The 23725-nt window shown below is 45.8% G+C and overlaps 1 protein-coding gene across 1 annotated transcript in view; it reads right to left on the reverse strand.

Moving 5' to 3' along the window:
* LOC306734605 (insulin receptor substrate 1-B) overlaps nucleotides 1–21656 on the reverse strand; it is a gene marked incomplete at its 5' end in the record, with an annotated part of 37412 nt that extends 15756 nt beyond the window's left edge. The window contains 3 exons of the mRNA XM_079215966.1: nucleotides 7258–10444; nucleotides 11302–11603; nucleotides 21305–21656. Of these exons, the coding sequence (XP_079072092.1) occupies nucleotides 7258–10444; nucleotides 11302–11603; nucleotides 21305–21656 (3841 nt within the window). The remainder of the gene's footprint in view (nucleotides 1–7257; nucleotides 10445–11301; nucleotides 11604–21304) is intronic.
* Between the last annotated feature and the right edge of the window lie 2069 nt (nucleotides 21657–23725).

The raw sequence follows: 23725 nt of genomic DNA on the forward strand, positions 1-23725 counted from the left end.
AGATCTGATCCCCATTGGCCGTGTGGAATTACTGGAAAACACACACACACACACACACTAACCTATTTAATATATCAAACACCTCCGCGTTTAACTAAGCTTTTATTCAGGCTTTTTTTTATACCTTAATTCAAAAGAATCATTACCGACACCCTTATCTTCTCCACTTTACCTCAAATGTAGCTCACCTGGCTTCGCTCTCCCCAATGACTCATCACTTTGCTCCATAAACAGCAGTGAAAAGCATTCTCCTCCATTATCTGTGCTTTCCGGCATGTCCAGCTTCAAAGTTTGAGTGTCAACAAGGCTTCATGAAAAGGCCCTTTGATGCGTGTAATGAGGCAAATAGTTACAGTATGTCGGTAAATATATGCAGGAGGGATGATAAATATTACGCAATCTGAAAAGAGAGAAAGATTTCATTCAAATATGGAAGACAGTGAGATATAGACGGTTTAGTTCAACTATAGATGGTGTAGGAAGGTTCAACAAGTGCACAAGACTACATGAACACACACACACACACACACACACACACACACACACACACACACACACACACACACCTCTATTCATTGTGCAGAACAAAACCACCAATTTCCTGTTCCCCCTTAGTCAATGAAAGATGATGTCTGTGGCAGAGTGGACCTCAGGCAATATCTGCAACAAAACACACACACACACACACACACACACACACACACACACACACACACACACACACACAGACAAGTCCCAACGTCCCTCCCCTATGAAGGAACAAGTCAGTTACTACTTTTCCTTTAAATGACAGCATTGACTCCACTGTTACTGTTGAGTTCTTGAGTTTGGATTTCCCCGAACAGACAAGTCTACCGCAGTGAAAGATAGTAATACTAAATATAACACTGGTCCGTCTTAAAATATGCAGCTTCTGTCAGTAAACTGATATTCCCCCGAAGACACACCCGATCGATTTTGTGTTATAGGCTGCGGTTGTGTCGTCCATCACTGAGAGAAGTGAATGTAAACTGATTTTTGTGCCGACCGCATGAATCAACGCAACCTTTTCATTCACTTCAATGATGCGCTGATACAGAGGACTCTGGGGAAATCAAGTTCGGGCAAAAGCATGCAAGTGCACATTTCAGGTAGATGACTTTATAGCGGCCGTAGATCCGGTCTTCATCTGAGGAATGAATGCCATTGTAACAAAGTGCCTCACTGTAACATAAACCGCCGTGCGCCTCCGAATTCATTAACATAGTACTCAAACCAGTCCTCCTCGGACTTAATTCACTGTTTCACTGGCACCTGAAGTAATATTGCCACACCAATGTAGCCGCTTGCACTGCAAGATCAGCAGCAGTCGTGGGAAGCGGGCGCATGATTTCAGAGGAGATGCTTCTGTGCACTTTATAGGCTTTCACTAAAATCAATCTGTTCCATAAAAATGTTACCTAAACAAAACAGAAACATTTGGACCTGTTTACAGCACCTTTTATATATTAAGCACGTTGTTTTGCCGCAGCAAAACTCTCCAGCGGATCTCCATGATGGCGCCAGCAAAGAGATTTGTGGTGCCGTTAGCGGCTCTGCATGCAGCTGAGAGCAGAATGAAGAGTGGAACCAGGACTTTGACAGCTCCTAGGCTGTCCCGTTAGCGGCGTGTGCGACGGCTCGATCAACCGTCACAAATCTGTGTGGATATGTGTGTGTGTATGTCAGCGTTCAACTCCGATTACTCCTCCAGTCCTCAGTTTCGCCTAATTGCACAGAGGCGAGGGCCGGTAATGAGTCGATGCTGCCGCCGCCGCCGCGCACGCAGATGACCTCATCACGCGGCCTGTGCTTGAAGTGAGAGGGAAAAAACGTCTCAGCTTGCGTGCCCTATAATAAAATTGTGTGTGTGTGTGTGTGTGTGGTGACAGACACACAACCTTCAACACTCCCGAAAAACCCAAACAGAGAGTTGTTGCTATGTGCGGCGGGAGTTCCGTGACTCCCTGAACAGACCACCCAAACAAAGCAGACCGGACTTTAGAGAACTAAACGTCCTTGACTTTAACAGAAACAAACTAGCCTTAAAAAGAAAAAAAGAAAAAAAGAGGCCGTCCTCCATTTTGTGATATTTTCCAAATCTAAATGTGAGGGGAAAATATTAAACAAGCACAGAAATATGGCTTTTGTTTACTCAAAAGGAGGAGCTGGATCCAGACTTCTCTGCTGTCCTGGAGTAAACTCGCAGGTTGTCCTGCAGCTTGCCCTGTGGAGAGTTGTGTAACGCTATAATTATGCTAATGATGCGGAGAAATTTGAGCTAATTTCCATCGTCAAATGGATTATATAATCATAAGGAAATGGGGTGTACCTCTCATCTTGTCCTGTTTTTCATATCCATACAGTTGAAGTCTGGGAGGCGAATAACTGGTTAAAATATGATATTATGAATTTGCTTTTATCTCGCCTTAACTAAATGCATTGCTGTTGGTCTCCCTTAATCTCAAAGCGGTCACACTGGATGCTAAATTGGAGAAAATGCCGGATGGTTTCGTCCTCCCAAATTTCCCTCCTGCTGCTCCACATCTGTGTGCATTTACACTCTGCATGAATATAAGCAGAGCTGTGCGTCGCTCAGTCTGATTCCTGCACAAACCAGGTTAAAACAGCACATTCACACACATTCACACACTCTGCCCTGAGCCTCACCCTGTTGGGGGTCATGTCCCATCCACGTGGTTGTGTTTTACATAACACTACGAGTGTTGTTAGTCTAACCTAGCGTTGCCCTGGATTACACACCCAACAATAAAAATCTGTCACCTGCATAAAGAAAACGGTGTGTGTGTTTTGTTACAACATGTACTCAGTCTACATATAGTCAGTTTAATGATTACATTATCAAATACAAATCATTTCTATTGGGTATAATTAATTCACAATTCAGGTTCATTGCTGAGATGTTGTAATGTTTGTCAGATTGAAACTTATTTGGAGGTAGAAAATAAAAGGTGAAGTCTATCTTTTGGCATAAACTTTTAACTACTATGGGCAGCACATCATTATTGAAGAATCCAGCACACTCAAATTCAGTTTTAACACAAATTCAGTGGTTTAGAGAGACACCTTGGCCTCTTTACAACTGGTCGGATCATCTGACGGCTTCTTTTCCTGTTGATAATTACTTTAGTTGAGTACTTTGGTGAGTACAATGTTAAATGATACCAAGGCCCAGTTGTAATAAGCCTGAATTATCCTTTACATTTTTCAATCTTTATAATTCTATTTCCAACATTCACAGAGAAGCGCTCCCTCAGACAGACAGACGGGGCGAATGGGAGTGAATTACACGCCACTTTTAATGCCTATGGCGGACAGGACTTGGTTGCTAAAAGGACTTGGCTGTGTGTGTGAGTTCCACATTGCTCCACTGAATGACTTTAAGTATGTTTACCTCTTCCTGGCACACATGACCTCTCTGTAGCAACCAGCTGCCAAGCAGGCCAATAAAACTACATGTTGCTGGCAGGTTCAACGTCAGTATAGATTCATCTCGGTGTTGGAAAAGTTCAATTTCAGTTGTCATTTTGGTATTATTGGGAGTTCTTGTATTTTGTATACATATATTTTGAAAGAGCTTTGGAATTGTAGTATTATCAATTTATATATATTACACTATTTTTTTAATCACTATACAAAAGTTACTTCATCTTTTTTTCAAAGGATTAGCAAAAAAACAAAACATTTCATCCGGTTACTTTATCTCTAAAACGGTTTCTTAAACGGACAAATGATTCATATCTAAATATAAACCACTGTGCGTATATAGAATATACACCGTAAGAGAAGATTTGATTTACATCGCCTCACTAATTGACAATTTATTCCTCAGAATGTTTGACATTTTTCCTAAAAGACATTGCATTGAACTCCAAAAAGAATCTATGAAAAATCTATTCATAAACGTTCATCCGTATAGCATCATTACAAGTGATGAAAACTAAGAAAACGCTTATGTACACTCTAGATACTGTAGAGCCATTTGGTCAGTTATGCATGACTTTGTCCAATTAGCAAACTGTAAACAAATGTCAACATTCCCACTTCTGTGAACAACAACAATGTTTCCAAATGGATCGAGGCTAAATTTGACACAATGAATATTCATGAGTCTCCCCATTAGAAGCTCATTCCTCGATGTAGTGTGTCCCAGGGAAGGAATTTTAAAAAGAGCTACAGGTTATTTTGAGTCTGGCACACACATCCTCCTCCAGATGGTAAAGACATAGAGTTCAGGGACAGCTGGAAGCGTGGATAATAAACTTTTCTCACATGATTTCTCTGGAGGAGTTTGTGGGAGTGGTGGCTGATTTAATCTAATTAACATTTTGTCCCGAAAAATCCTTTCCACTTCATAAACTAATGTTTCCCCTCCGTTCTGCTGAAGGTCACGACGACCCACATTATGTGGGAAACACTTACACGCACTCAAAGATCTACACCGCTAAGTGAAATGCCCACATCACAGTCCCTCGCGCTTTGGCTGGGCGTCATAAAAAGCAGTCACATCAACACAGACGCTTGTATTTTCTTCCCAAAGGCTCGACATGTTTGCCGCAGGGCAAGGAAGCACACGCACGTCACATTTGTTGCATTCATTTTGATTTCCTAAAAGATGCTACTTAGAGTGAAATAGATCACCCTGCGCTTCCTCATTATTGAAATCATGTGAGGATATTTTTACACATTACATAACCGGTGTCAAATAGGAGTGTTTTTGGCACATGTCTCACTACTGATGTTCAAATTTAGCCTTCGGCCCTTTGTGCCAAAAGTATGCAGACCTGAGACACACACGCAGTCTTTTTCTATTCAAGCTGGTTCCTGTTGGGGAAAAAGATCCTTGTTATTATAGCAGATCAGAACTCTTTCTTTTTTAAAGCACACAGGATGCATGCAGACAAGATAATTAATTGTTTCTAAACTGTATTTAGTTTGTAGTAACGGATAGATTGTTTTGCTTTTTGTTTTTGTCTGTGTCTTTCTCTGGTCGCTGTCTGCTCTTCAGCAAAAGGAAAATGTCTCAGTGCGACACTAAAATCTATTTTTAAGTGTCTCTGCAAGCGTTTAAAGGACGGAGGGAAACACAATGTGAAAAGGAAGGAGGACGAAAGGCGTTATGGTGAAAAAAAATTTAACAACAGTGTGTGTAGTGAACAGAAGGGAGGGAAGGAATTTAAAAAATCTGTCAGAGTGGATGTCGGATGAGGACGCAGATTGTAGTACAATGACTAAGTGCCAGGGTAGTTAAAAAACAAAAAGGCAGTAATAAAGAGCAAAGTAGGTTAAGAAAGGAATCACGAAAGCAAGATGGAAAGACCACAAATTCTGTCCGACTGGGGAAAACTCTTTCAGGAGAGTCCACTAGTCTTGGGGCTGAGGCCTGCCAGCCCACCGCGGCAAAAACACCCGAACAAAAGGATCATTTATTGGAGGAGGAAAGAGGGGGAGGCGGAATGGAGGGATGAAAGGAGGGGAGGGGAGGGGGGGTCACTGTACAGAGGCATTTGAGAGCTGTGTGAGTGAAACACTGGCCCCATCTCAACATTCACAGCCAATGTGCAACATTGTCCCCCACGCTACCCCGCTGACACACTCAGCAGCCAGAGCCCATATGGTCCCACAGTGGTAGTCTGCTCACATATATATTTAAAGTACACCCAACAATACCGTCTGCGTCCACCAACATGGCCTCCCATTCCCAATAAAAATCAAAACGGGTATGGATGCAGACTGATGGTTAATTTCCTTGTGTGGAATGTAAAAAAAACAACCGTGGAGCTCAGCCGTGCTGCACTCACCACAAGATCCCCCCGATGAATTTTTGCTAATGCCTCAAATTCTTTATTAAATCCAACTCTGGAGCCGGGCTATGAAATGTTAACCACAGAACCCCATGAGGTTTAAGTCTGACACAACCGTCGGTACAAATCAAGTGGAAGCTAGCAGGGCTACATAAACAACAAGGCTTGGCAGGATGCATTCATCACAAGAGCCCCACTGTGGAAAGCTAAGTGAGACTACTGAGTGTTTTACTGATGCATATAAATCCACATCTCCATTTAAATGCCTCTCTATCTGCAGGCGTCTATTTCTTAACGGGCCAATTTAGTGCAGACAGTGGCTCAAAGAGAATGTTTTTCTATGAGGAAACGTCTCACAGTGACCTAGTTGAGGCATTGTTTAGCTGTGGTGGAACCCCACCGCTAGAGAACTACCCCACACAGTAGGATTTTTTTTTTAAATACAATGAAAATTCATCATCTGGCCTTATTGACCTCCATTCCTGACAAAAAAGTAGATTTCTGTGGATGCTTTCTAATAAGAGAACACAGAAAAGGAAAGCCCCGTAGGTGGTCACACTGAACAATCACAGCCGTCTGCTTGGATTAAGCGATGTTCAAATGATAGAAAGCTATTTTCTTATAGTCACGTCTAGAAACCTGGCTATCCCTCTTCAACTTGCATACTATTCTTCATGACATCATCATAATGTCAGAGATTTAGGGTTCTGGGAACTAAAAATAACATGAAATCTGAATTGTGAATCATGGAACAATCAGTTTTCTCCTCCATTGGTTTCCTATACTCATGTCACAATGGAGGTTATCGGGTCAACTAAAACTGGGCCAGAGTTCAACTTTATTCAACTTGAAGGAGAATGCTACAATGGTATGCCAAAATGGTTTCCTTTGATTCGAGTGCGCTGCTCTTCTCCTTGGAAAGTAATGTCTCTCATGGAGCAGAAGGATTCTGCCGCTTGTCAAACGTCTATAACGAACGTCCCCTGAATCTGCCCCCAAACATCAGAAGGAAGCCTTGAGGGGATCAATAGTAATTTCAAGAAAATCGATATTCATTGTTATTCCAATAAATTGTCTGGCCTTTAGCACCTTAGATAATCACATAAGGTAAAAAGTATGCATATGCCTTTCGAAGAAATCTACTTATGACTCATCAGAGCAGACGATCTATATCTCATATTGTGGATCACGCAGACAGTCATACAAATCAAATTTGTGTCTACATGGCGCCAGGTGAAGTTTGATAACAAGCATAGGTGGAAAGATAATAATTTAGTGTGCCTCACTAGATTATCTTGCACGCATATTCTTCTTTTCTATCTGAATGATGTCACAGAGCGCAAGTGAGAAAAGAAAGGAGAGAGAGACCTGATGTTAAACAAATGTGTTTCAAAAGAATAATGGCAACTCGTACCTGTTCCCTCCTTGTTTCCATTCTGATGCGTCCGCAGTTCCTCTGATTTGTAGAAGTCGATGCTGGCGTAAGTGTTGAGTGTTGAGCTGCTGCTGCCGACTGCTGCGCCCACTCCCACGACCCCAGACCCTCCACCCAGTACAGAGAAGAGGCGAGAGGGGGCCTGGCTACCTGAGGGTCCATCCAGGCCCAAATGGGGGCCCTCTTTGTTGGCCAAGTCCAAGTCTATGTAGTTAAGGCCTTGCTCTGTGGACGAAGTCTGAGAGTTTGTGGGAAGGGACTGCTGTCCAGAGAGGGCGAACTGAGTGGGGTTGTCCGTCACAGCACCGTTCCCCCACAGCATGCTTTCGAAGCCCAGCCGGCGGGCCACAGCTTGGGGGTGTTCTGGAAAGAGGGAGGCAGTGGAGGAAGAGGAAGTAGAGGTAGCGGTAGGGAGGGAAGGCGAGGCAAGGAAGGTTTCTGAGCAGTGCCGTCTGCGTCCTTGGGGGTCGGGCCGGATAACTTTAGCCCCGTGGTCTGGGTTGGGTCCGGCTTTGGCTAGGGGGAAATCTAAACCCCGTGATAGCCCTGGAACAGAGGGATCAGTCCGGGTGGGGGAAAGGGCTTTGGGGGAGACACTGGATGATGACATAGGGACGGTGTTGCAATTCAAGCTGAAGACCATATCTGTGTAGTCGCCACAGGATGACGGGGATAAAGACTCAGACACCGATGGGACACTTTCTCTGCTTTTCCTAAGTGGGGCTTCAAGCACTTCGGCCCCCTCTTCACGAGGGCTAGCAGTACCCGCATCGCAGGATTTGGGCGCATGAGCAAGAGTTGGTGGCGTTGGAGGGGTGTGGAAGGAGGGGAAAATGAGAGGAGTAAGGGAGAGGGGTGAGGGGGACGGAGAAGGACCCAAGTCCATGTTGACATACTCAGAGGCAGCTGGAGGGGTGATGGGGGCAGAGGGGCTACGGGAAAGGGGGATGAAGTTCCCTAAGCAAGAAGTTGGCCTGTGTTGATGATGCTTGCTGCTTGAGCCATGAGGCAGTGATAAGCCATGCCTGAGACCCCGGCCGCGCCCTCCTCCAACCCCAGTCTGGCTGCTCTTCTCCCCCTTAAACTCAATGCTTACATACTCCCCAGGGCTCTTAGGTTCTGGGGGCAGGGGGTTCTCACGGACCCTAGGAAGGGTGTTAGCCTTGGATACATCAACAAACAGGCTCACTGGTCTGTTCCTACTATGGCTACCCTGCTTGGACAATCCACCAGAGCCCCGTCTCTGCTGGAGCTTACTCCCATCTTTGGACTGAGTTCCCCCAGCCATGGTGCTCGCTGCCTGGGCAGCTCGTTCCTCGCTGTCCCCGAGGCTCTCGCTGCTGGCTGAGCTGGAGGAATACGAGGATGAGGAGAGTGACAGGTGGCGTCCAACCGCTGAATTGCCTGCTGCTGTTGGCTCCTGACGCCCTCCCACAGTCCTACCTCCACCCATTCCCCGAGTAAAACTCCCATTGGACCTTCTGCCTCGTCCGGGCCCATCGTCAAAGTGTCCGGGAGAGGGGTTGTGTTTGTATGAGCGGGGAAGAGAATAGTACGAATAGACCATCTTGGGGGCTTGCTGTTGAGAACTGGTCTCCAAATGACTGTTGTGTTCAGGTGGTGGGGGGCTGCCATTTACAGAACGTGCACTGATTGGAGACATGTTCATATAGTCACTGCCTGCCCTGCTGTCTGCACTACCACTGCCGACCCAAGCTCCTCCAGAGAGGAGACCCCCACGCTGGTCAGGGGAGCAGCTGCTATTGGGCGACATTATCATATAGCCATCAGAAGCTGGTGGAGGCCGGATCTGCTGTGGCGGGGACACGCTGTTGTTAGGGGTCATGGCCATGTAGTCGTCAGCAGGTTTGGAATCAGAGTCTGGGACAGATACAGCCACCGACTGGGACAGGGATACCGGAGGCTGACTGACACCAGGCAGCATGGACATGTACCCATTGTCCACACTTATGTCTACATTAACAATTGCTTCTCCACCAACTTCACTTTTGAACTCACCCGCCACATCCAAGTACCCTCCTCCTCCCCCTGCTGACCCAACACCCATGACCGATTCCCTCTGTGGGGTAGAGGAGGTGGACGCAAAGGACTCGCGGCTGGTGCTCCTGGACATGACGGCATAATCGGCCGAATCTTCATCTGCGGGCTCCTCAGCTCTGCGCTGACGTGGGACCAGCCTCTCCAGGGCCATCGGAGGTAATGAAGCCCGCTTGCTCAGCAGCCTACGTTCAGCTTCACATTCACGACTGGAGGAGCGGCGCAGAACTCTTCTGGCCTGTGGCTGGGAGCCACAGGCTGGTGTTACTGGTGCTGGCAGGGAACTGGATGTCAAGCCCCCCTGGTTGCCATTGCTCCCACCACCACTACGTTGGCCCATCAGGATATAGTTGGCTCCCTCGTCGCCAAGGGACTGGCTGCCAGCACTACTAACAGAGCTTCCGGGTAAGCTCGGGGAGGGGAGGACAGCGTGATCCCCGGGACTCGAACCATACTCGTCTGAGGAGCCATAGTCACTGGGTGAGCCCGAGACAGAGGCGCGATGGGAGGGGACACGACTGTAGGCACCAGACCCTGGACCAGCACCTGCAGATGTCGCGACTCCAAACTCAGAGCCATGCCCTGAGCTAGAGGAGAGGCTTGGGGCTGGGGAGGGCGTTGGCGTGGAGACGGAACGCATCAACCCAAGAGGAGCTTTAGCAGCTGTGGTGGCAGCTGAACGGACAGATTTTGACCTGAGGATCGGGGTGGTAGAGCACGAGCCATTGGTGGAAGGGCTGGAGCAAGTCCCTTGGAGCGGTGTGGTCCCTCCTAGCCCATCCTCACCTTTCCCCCCATCACTTGCAGTGCGAGACCTCGGGAAGCTATGCCGTGGGGTGGGAGAAGCATTGGCACTGCTGACCCCTGCTCCACCGTTAGCTCCTCCTGGGGGCTCCGTTCGGGGCCGGCGGGTGAAGCCCACCTGGCTGGGAGGAGGGTTTGGGTGATGGCGGCGGGAGGGAACACTGATAGGGTTAGAAGCAGTAGCACCTCCTCCAGGACCGGAGTTGGACTGAGACTTGCTGCGTTGGCGGAACTCTTCGCTCAGTGCCTTCATGGCCTCCAGTAAGGTTTCATGCATGTTCTGGGCCACCACAGAGTCATCCACCTAATCCAGGACACAAAAAAAACTCTCAAACAGTGATTTCAAACCATAATTATTACAAATCAAACCCACTGAGAGAATTTTAACTGAATATTCGTTAAAACATGTATTTGATTTATTCTCATCAAAAATCATGTTTGAATTTCAATTAAATTTGTATTTAAGGCTTATTAGCTCAAAACTGGAGGCCCTCTCTTTTTCTTTCTTTTGAATGCCTTCTGAGATTCATTTCACTACCGTTTAGTGTTGTAAAGTAGGTTTAAGATTGTGTTTTAAGATCTGAAGACTTCAAGTTTAGGTATGAAAACAATACCAGGGATGGAAACAGTTAACCACCAAGAAAAGGGGTTGTTCATGTAAGACGTTCAGCAGTGAGCTTTGGTGTGTGTGACACAGCTGGACACACACACACAGCTGTGTCACACAAATACCCGAGCGAAACATTAAAATTTCAGCACCTCTAATTAGATAGGGCTTCGAAATTCGGCACTTTAGATCACTGAAACTGGACTAGAAGGAAAGCACCTGTTGTATTTCAAGCGATTTTGCATTTTTTCTTTAAAGTTAACCGGTTAGTTACAGGGTATTCGGTGTTGGGCTATTGAAAGCCAAATTAATGGAAAATTACATCCCTAAACAGCACAAAAGCATAATGTATCCACCGCTTATAATTTCCACCTTAAATTACAGTCAAGCAACAACCCTTATGGATTGAACCATAAGGAGGGGTTACATAGGCTTTAACCATAATGCTGTGTAACTTTATAGTTTTTCTGACTGTTGATTATAGGCTCTTTACGTATAGATGGGATTGGCGGGTGCAACTCTCAACATTATGGGACTGCAGATTATAGGCTCACCTGCATCCAGAACTCGCCCGGGCCTGTCACGGCAGAGCGCCCCACCTCCACAAAGAAGAAGTTTTCTGAATGGCCGCAGCGTCGGACGTTCATCAGCTGCAGCACTACGGCAGCAGCATCAGAGTTGAGCTTGACAAAGTTGACTGTCTTGTCAGTCAGGCAAAGGCGATAGACGCCCACCAAGTTCTTGGCTTGACCCAGTCCTTTAGGCCACACCTTCACCTGCCACACCTCTTTGAACGCAGGCCCAGGATTGGGTATTCCATAGTCCCCCCCTTCCTCGGCGTCTGTGAGGCTCTTACCTACAGGGACAGACCAGAAGCAGAAGGAGATTAAAAAGGTTGTTGAAGTAGAAAAGAGGAGGATATGACTGGATAGGAAAAAACAGAGAGGTGATTAAAGTGTGGTGAGGAGGATTTAGGAAGAGCACTGGTTACAACAAAGCACTGACATGACCTTCAAGCACCTGTGAACCAAGGGAACACCAGGTGAAACCACCACTATTTACCTGTTAGTAGAGGGCAAGGTGCCTCTATTATGTAAACTATGCTGAAATTGAGCTTTTCACAGATTTTTAAACCAGATCTGAGAGTTCAAACGGAGCATGCAGGAGCATGTGAGACTTGCTCAATGCACCTGCAAGCTTCATACCTGGGGGCTCATTTGTCAACCACACACAGAAATCCTGACACTCACACAAGCATACGTACCAGTTTGGAACTGTGAAACCATTGACAACTGAAGCCCCGCATAAGAATGATGACTTTGAAAGAAAAGCAACCGTTGTGGAAAAAAATGCAAGCGAACCAACTTGGAAAATGCTTAACAAGTGAATCTTCTCCAAAACCAAAGCAAACAATGCCAATAGATGGTCAGAAACCGAAGAGCAAAGCACTTAATAAGCTCTAAGAGCCCTTTTCTGGAGCTGCTCTACTGACAATAAACTGGCTTTGTAAACTAATAACATCTAGTGTCTTTTAGCGAGAGTACAGCCAGTCCATTCACCCTTTGTGTTTCTTTATTCAAACAGTAGAGAATTACTGAGGCAAACAAAGACAGGAGTGAAAGTTCTTGGAGAGATTTGATCCTGGGCTGGTTTGGGCACACAAAGGCCCGGGACTTACTTAATACAACATTTAGCGGGATGTTTGGTGTTTTAAGTCACCATATTGTTCACAGATCTGAAGCAGGAACCGAGAAAATGACCTTAATTCTACCATGCTGTGCCACTCATTGTCGACAGCCACTGACACTGAATATTCAACAGATTTACCTCTAAGCTCCTTAACTTGCAGGCACAAGGGACCTCATATCTGTTGACTAAAAAGCCCAGGATTATAGAAATACCATGATGTGACTCATGTTTTAGGGTGGATTCTTCTTCCTTTTCAGGGAACCACCCTTAAGTGTTCCTAAACCATGGATCCTTTCCTCACATGCACCATATTTAATGAGTTATCTCTGTCACACTGCCAGGTTGCTTATGTCTGAGCATGCTAACTACAACAACAAAAAAATCAACACTGAAGAAACAAACCTCCACAGGGACGCTACCTGTTGTGGGAACAAGATGTTCTTTGTACGATAATGAGCACCTACCTTATTAAGACTATCACATCTAGAGTGTTGAAGATCTTTTTGACAAGTCACTTAGTGGCACATCATAGTTCCACAACGTTTGTGTGGTATTCTACTTTAAGCAATGATTTTGGCCCAATCCAGCTAATCACAGTGCACCCTGAACACAGAATTACAAATATATGATTGTATGTCTGCATGCATGCGCTTGTTCTCCCTTTCCCATGACTCTCTGCTGCAAAATCTACAATGACAACCACATGTAGACAAGAAGCCTCAGCATGCACAGTGGACGCCATATTAGCCGAGTTTCCGTTACAACAAACATTTCCCCAAAGATCCTCTTCCCAAAACATTTGGACTTTAGACTGAAAAAGAGGGGGGCGGGTCTGACATGTCTTCTTCCAGTTTGTTTTCCCAAAATTGGAGGATCGCGCGTAACTTGAAAGAGACTTAGAATAGATGTTTTGTTGAAAGCCGTGGAGTCTGTGGCTTAGTGTGTGTGTGTGTGTGTGTGTGGTGTGGTGTGTGGTGTGTGTGTGGTGTGTGTGTGTGTGTGTGTGTGTGTGTGTGTGTGTGTGTGTGTGTGTGTGTGTGTGTGTGTGTGTGTGTGTGTGTGTGTGTGTGTAGCACTCCCCCCCCTGTATTAGATGACTCACTCAAGGCCTTGGATGGCTGTTTCATGCACTGCTTCTCTCTGTGTGCAAGAAGCCCTGTGAGCCTCCTCGATTTAGATTTACAACAGGAAAGGATGGTTTGGGGATTTTTTTCAGTTGGGACAGAGGGAATTAGGGACTGCAGGAAATTGCAAAGTTGGAGAAATGGCCTTTTACAAAATATATAAATATAGGTATATATATATAAAATACAATATTTAAGGAGGACATTTTTATTCGTAGGATTGCTTGTAACACAAAATTCAATGATCAAACTTGCGATCTCGTCGCTTCTTGAGACTGCAGTGCAGCATGTACCTCGAGGAGCATCGTTCCCTTCTCAAGAGCCGAATAACGTGTCTTTTAGGAGATCACAAGTGTGTTGTTTGTTTTGAGTACAGTGCAGCCTTAAACCTCAGCTGTGCCCTCAACAGCACTCCCACACACAAACACCCTTGATCTCAGGGCCACTCAGGCTGCTCGCACTTATCAACGACTCTCAAACGCACTGAAAACCCTTAAGAGGCTTTCCCAGACCCCTACAGGGATGCAGACTGATTTTCCCCTATCGAACATCATAGCCCGCCCTTCAGGGTTACATAAAGCTAGGCTTGATCCTAGACAGAGCCGTATGAATTATAGATGGCCCGTGGCTGTCTTCCGAGGGGCTTGCACGACAGGGTTGAGCTCAGCAGACAGGGTTGTTGGGAACGTTGTACCTTTTTCTTACCCCCGCCACTTTGCATGAAGACGTTATCAGCCGGTCAGCTTCTGGCGCCCCTATACGACATAATGAGCCCTCAGAGAAACACGAGCACATGATGACCCGTAGCAGGAGATGAGTCTTAAAAGCTAAAAGGTGGATGCCTGTGAAATCAAAACACACCTGGGGAGGTAATAACGCTTTGACTGTTGAATAAGGGATATGCCTGCGGAAAAAACATTCAGCCAACCTTGATGCAACCTTGATTTCGGGGCAAAGGGTTCATACAAGGTAACGGCAACTTGTTTCAAAGCTTCAGTGCCGCGCTTCCCTTTTTAGCAACCTGAAAACAACTTACACTGGCTTATTCACGCACCAGCTGTTTACTTCACTTTCGCCGCGACCACACATGAAACTTTCAGTCGTACGGGCGGCTCGAGAGCGGCAACCTACGCGGCCAACACTGCCGTCTATTCATGACATGTATTTGCTATGCTCGAGCGGCCTCCCCTGATACCATAGACCGTATATAAAGAGGCCATAATCTACCCTCAGTTTCTCAAACTGTTTTTATTTTATTTTATTTGAGTCATTGGCTTTTAGGCGGCTCTGTGTCTCCCTTACTTTCTAATGGGCTGTTGAAGTGTGAGTGTGTGTGTGTGTGTTTAGGAGGGTATAGGGTTGTGATATTTACCCCCCGGGGGGCGGCCAGATGCCTGCTGGGATGTCAACAGCTCCTCCCCTGAGTGGCTGATTATTGTTAGGGTTATCAAACTAATCCCAAGGAAGTAGGTCTTCTATAGTAGATTGTATCAGCTCACCCGCAGCAAGAACAGGATGAGGGGTATTCTTATTGAAGCAAAGCACCACTGGGTGGGATTCGAGTTGATTTAAGATTGCGTTTTGAAATCTAAAAGGTTCACGTTGGGAAAAAAAAAGAAAGCAAGTGAATTTTAAAGCAAGATTCATAATAAAATCCGTCTTCTTAGTTAGCTAATGCAGCCTATAAATCAGGGAAAACGACTCTGGCACTGAACCGGCTGGCTCTCACTGGGTTCTGTTTCAAGTTTCTGATCTCATTGCCCTAGCACGCTGTGCTGCGCCACAACACCGCAAAACGTTGCACAAAACTTCTGAGGGCTAGACCCCATTTTCTAAGCCCGATCTCAGCCACGGTGCCCCCGCTACCACCCCCGCTGCCATACCAGGCTACCAGATAGGAGACAGCTGTGGACTTTTTGTCCTAGCGTGTATCTCAGAGAGGAAGAGAGAGTGAGCTACTTGGCAGTGAAACCAGTCGGTCTAATCTCTCGCTCCCATGCGTGCCTCTTTTCCTCTTTTTCAACTCCTCCACTTCCCATCTCTTCATCTGTCTCTACCATCTGTAATCCCTCTATCTGGGCCCACACTCGGGGACACAATGCCTCCGCAACACCAGCATCTGCCTGAGGTCCATTTCACATGTGGTTTGTGTTAGCCAGAGGAGCACGAGCGCACACACACACACACACACACACACACAGACACACACACACACACACACACACACACACACACACACAAAAAGACACATGTAAGCGCAGGAAATTATTGGTGACGCATTCAGTTTGCTGTCCCTTGACAAGACGTAAAACAATTCCATGAAAATGATCTGAAGCTCTCTGAAAATTAGCTCAGAAGTTGTCACCAAACTGGCAGCCATCTTGGACGTCGCTGGTGAGCCGGGCTCAGAGTTAGTTGACATAATGTCCCAGAGTCCCACAGAGTGGACAATACTATGCGTAATGTTACGGTCCAGCATCATTTTAGGGTGTTTTTCTTCTTCCAACAAAGTCATATTTGGCTTTGAAAACCTGTCTCCAGGATAAGTTTCATTTTGCGCAAATCTTCCAAAGCGGATAAATCAAATTTTGGAATTAAATCATCAGGAATTTGTTCTGGTCTTCTGGGAAAGCGGCCTCTCCAAGTTTCTTTTTAGCTAAATCTTTTCATATGTAAGTTCATATAGAAATCGCAGAGAATTAAATTAAGGTTTAAATGTATAAAATCCCTTAGGGAATTTAACGTCTACATAGTCTCAAGTATATTAAACTTAAAGTGTATAGATACTTACCTATTCAATGGACACATATGTAAACACATGGCCATGGAGCCATACACCCTTAGTCACTTAAGAATAACTAGGGCCATTGTAATGCAAAACCAGTTCCACTTATAAGAAAGCATGCTGTAGAAAGGGCTTCATAAAATGTATTTGTATAAGAGTTAAATAGATAATCTATAAGCACAGTATGGGAGGGTGCGTCCAAAGGAAATAGGAAATTATTTAATACCCATTCATTCCTTTGTGCTAAGATGTACAGAACACGCGTTTTAAACCACGTTCACCTCATTTTACTTGACAACTCCTGGGTTCAATTCCCAAAACATAAAGTTCCTTCCTTTTACATTTTGTATTAGTATGTTTGTACTTTTGTCATTTTTCAAGAATGATAAAATAAATAAAAACGTTGACATTTACTGCAAAGACGGTGACGGACGGGATCCATCCTTAGCCCGGAACCTGGTGTTACAGTACATCCAGTCAATGCAGCATCTTGTGCTGCATCTCCCAGAGGAGCAGCACAGCAGCTAATGAGGAAGGTTTTCACTCACGTCTCAATAATGCATTCACTGTAAGGCGGACGCATCCCAACTCATGAACCTCCTGACCTCCTATAACCGTGGTAAGTGGCCTGCTTCCACCAACAGCAATCAATACGACTCTATATAAGGTTACTATGCATTTAAAGCACCGCGGCTCCATCCTGCTCAACATATGGTCGCTCATTGACGAAATGGATCTCGCTTTGCTTTGCCGTCGATCAAACCAGAGCACCTAATTGACGAGCGTGAGCAGCAGCGCTCGAGGCCATTTTCAGAGCGGTTCACCGATACCTCTGATGCGCCGCATCTCCGAAAAGCCACAGCGGCATGCCGAAGCCTGGCTGGCCATCTCTGTCGCGTTAAATCAAATTACTGGGTGTTAACGTGTGCTAACTATTTATGCAGAGGAAATAAGTTGTGGCAGCTCTTGAGCCCGGAGCTAGGACAAAATCTGCAGAAAATAAAAAAAGACTACTGATCATTTCCTAACCTATAGTTTGTATGTCCCAATTGGTGCAATTTGCCGAGTTTGGATATTGGCTGTAGCTCACACTGAGACTCATCTGTATGGTATTTTTGTTTTGCGGTGCTTAAAAGTGTCACAAACTACATACTGATAATCCACCGACCGAACTGAAAACACATCCACAGTGAAGGGAAAACTGCTCACGTTGAGGTTAGTGGATTAGCATGAAGAGGAACCATATCATTATCAGCTTTGAACATGGAAAACGAAATTCCACAGAGCTTTACTGTACTGCAGTGAAGTCAACAAACTGAGAAGAAAGACGTGATGCGGCAAAAGACTCGCTTCATTATATGTTATTATATTATTATATATTTATTATATATTATTATTATTAAGTACTCCGTCTCAAACCGGAGATCAACGGTTGGAGTTTGCTCAAAAAAGTGCTGCTTGAATTGAGATGTTTTTTGAAAGTTTGATTTGATGTTTTTCAGTGAACAGCATAAAAAAATGAAATCTTGTTGGGGTTCAATTGAGTAAAGCTGCAACTAATGTGTATCTGCATTATTGTTTAATCTATTTGATTATTTTTGACAATTGTAGAGTCTCCAAAATGTCAGGGAAAAAAAAGTAAACAAAAGCAAAACACTTTAGAAGCTGCAGGGATGACGTGTTTTTGTAGTCCAACCCCAGAAGTTAGCATTGCATTGGTTTCCTCGATGAAATAACATTGTATTTCCCACATTGGATTTTGGATTATTGCAGAAAATAAGACTTTGAGACAAAGTGCAGTGTCTTCTGAACAGGCTGGGAAACCCCACAGATGATAAATTTACAATCAGATAAAAACCTATAAAAACAGACTTTTTTTTTTTTTTTTTTTTAAATCAGTAAATACTCAAATAATAACCCCAACAAATTTAAAAAGTTTTCAAAATCGTTGTAGATTAACTTCCTCCCAATTAATTAATAAAGTTCAGTACTAAATCAGATGCAATCCTGTCAGACTTCATCTACTTCTTTTTTGGCCGTGCTTTTATTTTGCTGCTGTAATCCAAGCAGCTTTCCGGCACACGTGCGTGCGTACGTACGTGTGTGTGTGTGTGAGTGTGTGTGTGTGTGTGTGTTTTCTCTCTCGTTCAGTGCTGCTGGTGCCAAAGTTTGACTCCCGCCATATTGTTTTACTGAGGTCAAGAACGATTCTTGAGGTGGTGCCGGAGCTGCGGGACAGTGTTCCTGGCAAACGGCAACTGTGGGCCGCACCTCCGCCCGTTTTGTCGAGGTTAAGCCTTTACACACTCGACTGACTCCTAATAGTTGAGCAAATAGCTGCCCTCAAGCCTGATACTGTACTCGCTGCCCGAAAGGGTCTTACTGGACTCAGCTGAATAAATAACTGGGATCCTAATATCGCCCTGCACGGCAGCTGGCTCGTGTTTGTGTAATTACCGCCGGCTCGAGGGGAGGCTGTGCGATACTGGACGGTTCCCGGGCTGCTATAGTGAGTTTCCCAAGCCCGAGCTCGCTAAACGGCAGCATGGACGCGTACAGTATTTATTGTGCATGCACCGTGTGCATGCTCACAAATCCTGCAAGCTGTGGAGCCTCTCGCTGTGCAGACTCACAGCAACCCCATTATTCCAAGCTTCAAAACATTGCTTTGATTCCAGCTCCAGCTGTGGAAGGAGGGGGGGGTGCTGAGAACCTCCCTCCTGACGGCTTTCTACGAACTGCTACGCAGGTATCAGATCGTGGGGAGCGGTCCTCTGGAAACGATGCAGGACAGACGGTGCAGCATCTCTTGGCTCCCTGCCCTTCAAGCTTCGCCCTGCTCTCAATCCACGGGCTGTGAATTCTTCTGTCTCCCCAACTGGGGCGAGGGAGGGACAGACACTTGACTGTACTGACGACACTGGAGAGTGTGTGTGTGTGTGTGTGTGTGTGTGTGTGTGTGTGTGTGTGTGGACGAGGCCTGGGAGATGGCATGACGGGGGTGAGGAGGTTCAGTTCACATACAGACACTGACGACTTGAAACTGTGCATGATCTGCACATACCAGAGGAGGGTTGTTACAGGGAGGAATCCTAACGGTGTTCGGCCTGTGTGTGTGTGTGTGTGTGTGTTAAGCTATTTTCACACATACAGGTTTAGTCAGCAATTGGCCGTGACCCCGTGTGTGTGTGTGTGTGTGTGGGGCCTCGTGTTTTTGCATGGGCAGAAGCTGTGTGTGTGTGTGTGTGTGTGTGTGTGAACTGCAGCGCATACCACAAGAAAATGCCTGCCAACGTGCTGGTTTACACAGCAGCTCAACCGCAGCCCTTTGTCACTGTCAGGGACGGTGATTTACACGAGAAACCCAACACTTGAAGCAACAAAAGCGGGAGACGAGTAGCATCACACCGGCCCTGTAATTTTCAAAGACAGCTAATGACGACTCGCCGGCATTATATGATCCTCGGGCCTGCCTGCTGCCCATTTCTGTACATCTGACCTTTCACACCCTAAACACTTAGCGGCCGTGGATTTGACCGCCGGCACTTTTGGAGACGGTTTTCCTTTTGGTAGAAAAGGGTCGGCGTGTCAGTTTCTCACGGTCCTTTAGGCTCCAACATCTGTCCAACTCACTCATGCCCGTCTCGCGGGAACTCGTCAAATACTTGGGAGAAGTGGGCCGCACACCCACAGACATACAGACCCAGTTATGTAAAAGGAGACAAGAGGGTGTTGACAGCGATTCCAAAATCCGCAGCTTCTTGGAGCTCCTAATTCAGCCACCTTGAAACAACTTGCTCTCACGTGGTTTGAAATGAAAGATAAGATGATCAAATACGTCAGAAAATATATTTCATTTTCCTCCTCTCTCTCCTCAGCTGCTTTATGTAACAGAAGCCAGAGGTCAAGTGCACCTTGAACCTGTATCTTTACTTTTGCCCAGATTACATCACAAGTCCCTTGTGGTCGGTCTGTCGCAACGAAGGCTGAACAGGTGATTTGAAGTCGCCCTGCTCACCAGCTCTGCTCCCAACAGCTGTGTTGACACAAGTGGCTGATAGACAGTGTTGGAGAACAAGCTTCATGGGTGTTTTTATGGGGGGGGTGAGGCCATTTGCAGCATTAGATAAATCCACTGCAGGAGAAGCTTGATGGGACAGCCTAAGCTGCTTAGCTATTTCTAGTCAAACCAGGAAATATGAATATTTAATGAATGAATGAGCCTCTCAGGTGCAAATGTGCTTCTCCCTCAATACTTTTTGGGACATTTTGCCCTCCTCTTGTAGGACCAATGCCCGATGTAATATTGCAGTGTCAGCAGAAAAGCAAGAGTAAACAAGAGGACAAGTGGGGGGGTGTTTGAGTTGGGAAAGAGAGGCAAAGCTTGCACACAGCCGAGGCCCACGCAGAGAAACCCTCCAAAAAAGTCTGGAGGACAAACTGGGAGTAAATATCTAGCCTGACACCAGTGTGATAAGAACTGGCGGGGAGGATAAGCGGCTTAAAGGCGCATGTTTACAAACACACACTCCTCTCGGAGGCCATTCGTAAAGAACGGCGACCTGTTTTTAAAAAGTGAAAAGCACCACCCAGCTTCAAATCATAAAGAACACACTCACTCACACACACACACACACACACACACGGCAATGGGAGTGTAGCCGCCACAGAAACAAACTATGTAAACTTGGCTTGGCAGGCTGTAATGGTTTCTTTAAACAACCCCAGCACGTTGTCCAACACACCGGAATGAGACAAGTCCCGATCTGCAGTGCGCCTCTCTGCAGGCTTTGCCACGTTTCTACTCACACGCGGAGGAGCCAGTGTTGAGCGCGTGCATGCGTGTATTTGAGTGTGTGTGTGTGTGTGTGTGTGTGTGTGTGTACGCACTTGCATATATGCATATACGAGGAGCGTGCACCAGCGTGCGCGTTGGGGCTCTTTAGTTCCCCGACTTACTTTTGCACTGCAGCTCCACCATGGCCTGGTACCACTCGTCCTGGTCCGCCTCGTTCTCCGCGGCGATGGCGAAACTCTCGGCCCGCGTGTACAGCACGATCATGTGCTTGTTCTTGGAGTCGGCCCGCTTGTTGATGTTGAAGCACGTCTCCAGCGCCAACGCTTTCTTCGGGACGGGGGCCTTGCCGCGGAATTTCTTCTCGCTCTCGTAGTACTCCAGGCGGGCCGGGCCGCGCTCCGAGGCGGCGCGCAGCACGAAGTAGCGCCGGTGCATGGACTTCTGCTTGCGGAGGTATCCGCTCTTCCGCACGTCCTCGCAGCTCTGGACGAGGTCGCCCGCTTGGCTCTCCATCACAACCGACATCTCCTTTTATTCCACACCCCACACACACGCACACAAACACTGACAAAAACTCTTGTTTGTATTTCTGCAAGTTTACAGAGACAAGTCAAACATGCTCCGGCTGCGCTCCCCTCCCTCTCTCCCACATCAACGCAGGCATGTGAGAGGGGAGGCGGGGGTCGGGGGTCGCTGCTGCCGCTGAGTCCGGGCGGTTGAACCTGAACCGTGGGTTTGTTGACGGCTGCAGCTGTCGTGAGTTTCGCTCCTCTTTGGGTTTGTTTCTCTGTCCGACGGGCCGGCGCGAGCTCTCCACACGGGCGCACGCATGCGGCGGAGGTCCCTTTACGCTCCACTACTACTACTACTACTGAGCGCCGTCTGAGCGGTTTAATCCCATTTACTGCACATCACACCCGCACGGAGCCCATCCTGCTGCAGTCTGTCTCTCTCTCTGTCTCACTCTCCGTCTGTCCCCCCACCCCTGCGCTGCTCGGCTCCGGTACTCCGGTCTCGTTGCTGTGGAGTGGAGAGCAGCGCAGCAGCTACCGTGGAGCGGGACTGTCACTCACCGCTGTACTAGTACTCTGGAGCAGTGGTGCGTTCACGGACCGAGCCCGGGCTCCGACACAAGAGAACCCCCCACACTCCCGTGCATTTCGGCGCTCGCTGCCGATTTGCAGAGTACTTTATTAATGCAAATGAGAGACTATAACAGGATAATTAAACATTACTATAAATTGAGCTAAAATTAAAGGAATAATAAAACAGTGGAACTGTTGTTGAAACTATACCACAGAGAGGGAGATGTTGGATAATGATAACAATAAACAAAACAAATTACACGTAATGAGCATTACTAAATAATGACTGGATGGAAAGATTACAGATATTGAATGAATAGAGATGAATGTAAAACGATGTAGTGAATGTGATGGCATGAGGTTGTGCTTCTAAAGAGGAAGAGTCAGCTTTCATGATTTTTTTTTTAGGACCTGCTAAATTTACACAACTAAAATAAGAACACTCAACTCACATTAGACTACTGGAGAGAAAAAAAATCCAACACTGTTGTCTCCGAGAAGCTTTAATTACACAAAGCAGACTATACAGTAGCTGTAAGTTTAATTATTTTGACAAAGATTACACTAAATAGTTTGTGTGTTATTTTTTCACAAATGTAAATTTTCAAAAGACATAAATATGCCCTAATATATTTTAAGATAATGTCATTTATGTAAAGTAGCTTTCTAATTTCGATTTCAGATTTGATCTATTTCATTGTTTGTTTGTTTCTTGTGCTGCTATTGCATCTTGGGAGTTTAACTCAAAGTCACTCAAATAACTCTCGAAATTTCCCACAGCCCTTGAAGGTAGCAATACTTCCAATGTGTGGAGTAAGATTTCATATTGGCTCTGCCATGAGTCCATCCTGTTCTATTTATCGTTTAAAAAAAATAAAACCTCTGTCCTGCATTTACACGTTTTATATATCAACTCAACTTTTAAACCCTACAGATTTGGAAACATGTTCATGCGACCTCATTCTGCATTTAATATAGCACATATTTGAAATCTAGGTTAGTAGTGAAACCATTCCATTCTGTGGAAATGCAGTCGTGTTTATGTTATTGTTTACTAAATGCTACACGAACAGTGCATCAAGCTGCTGTAATTTGATAAACAAGGCATTTGTAGACGCCATATTTTTTTTTGCCACTCAGACTGTCTGAGTACAATGATTTTGATCTGGGTTTTTGTTTTTTTCGACTGTCTGGCTCAGCAGTGAAACCTCCATTTCTCACTGAATACCATCGAATAACAAACGTATATAATATTAATAACAGGAATGTTTAATCGGAATTGTATATGTCAATACATCTTTTAAAATGCCTTATTAATACTCATCCTGCAGCTATAAAGGGTTTCTATCTTTGTACTGCACGCTTATGCAGTATGTATGTTGTTATGCAATATGCATCCAAAAGTAACCTTGTGCACGAGGTCAGGGGAAAGCGGAGCTCAGGCGCCTTCTGCTGTTTAAAGAAGTAATTACAGCCTTTAAAAAATATATTTTAAAA

The sequence above is a fragment of the Taurulus bubalis genome, assembly GCF_910589615.1.
Source record: "Taurulus bubalis genome assembly, chromosome: 3".
Lineage (NCBI taxonomy): Eukaryota > Metazoa > Chordata > Actinopteri > Perciformes > Cottidae > Taurulus > Taurulus bubalis.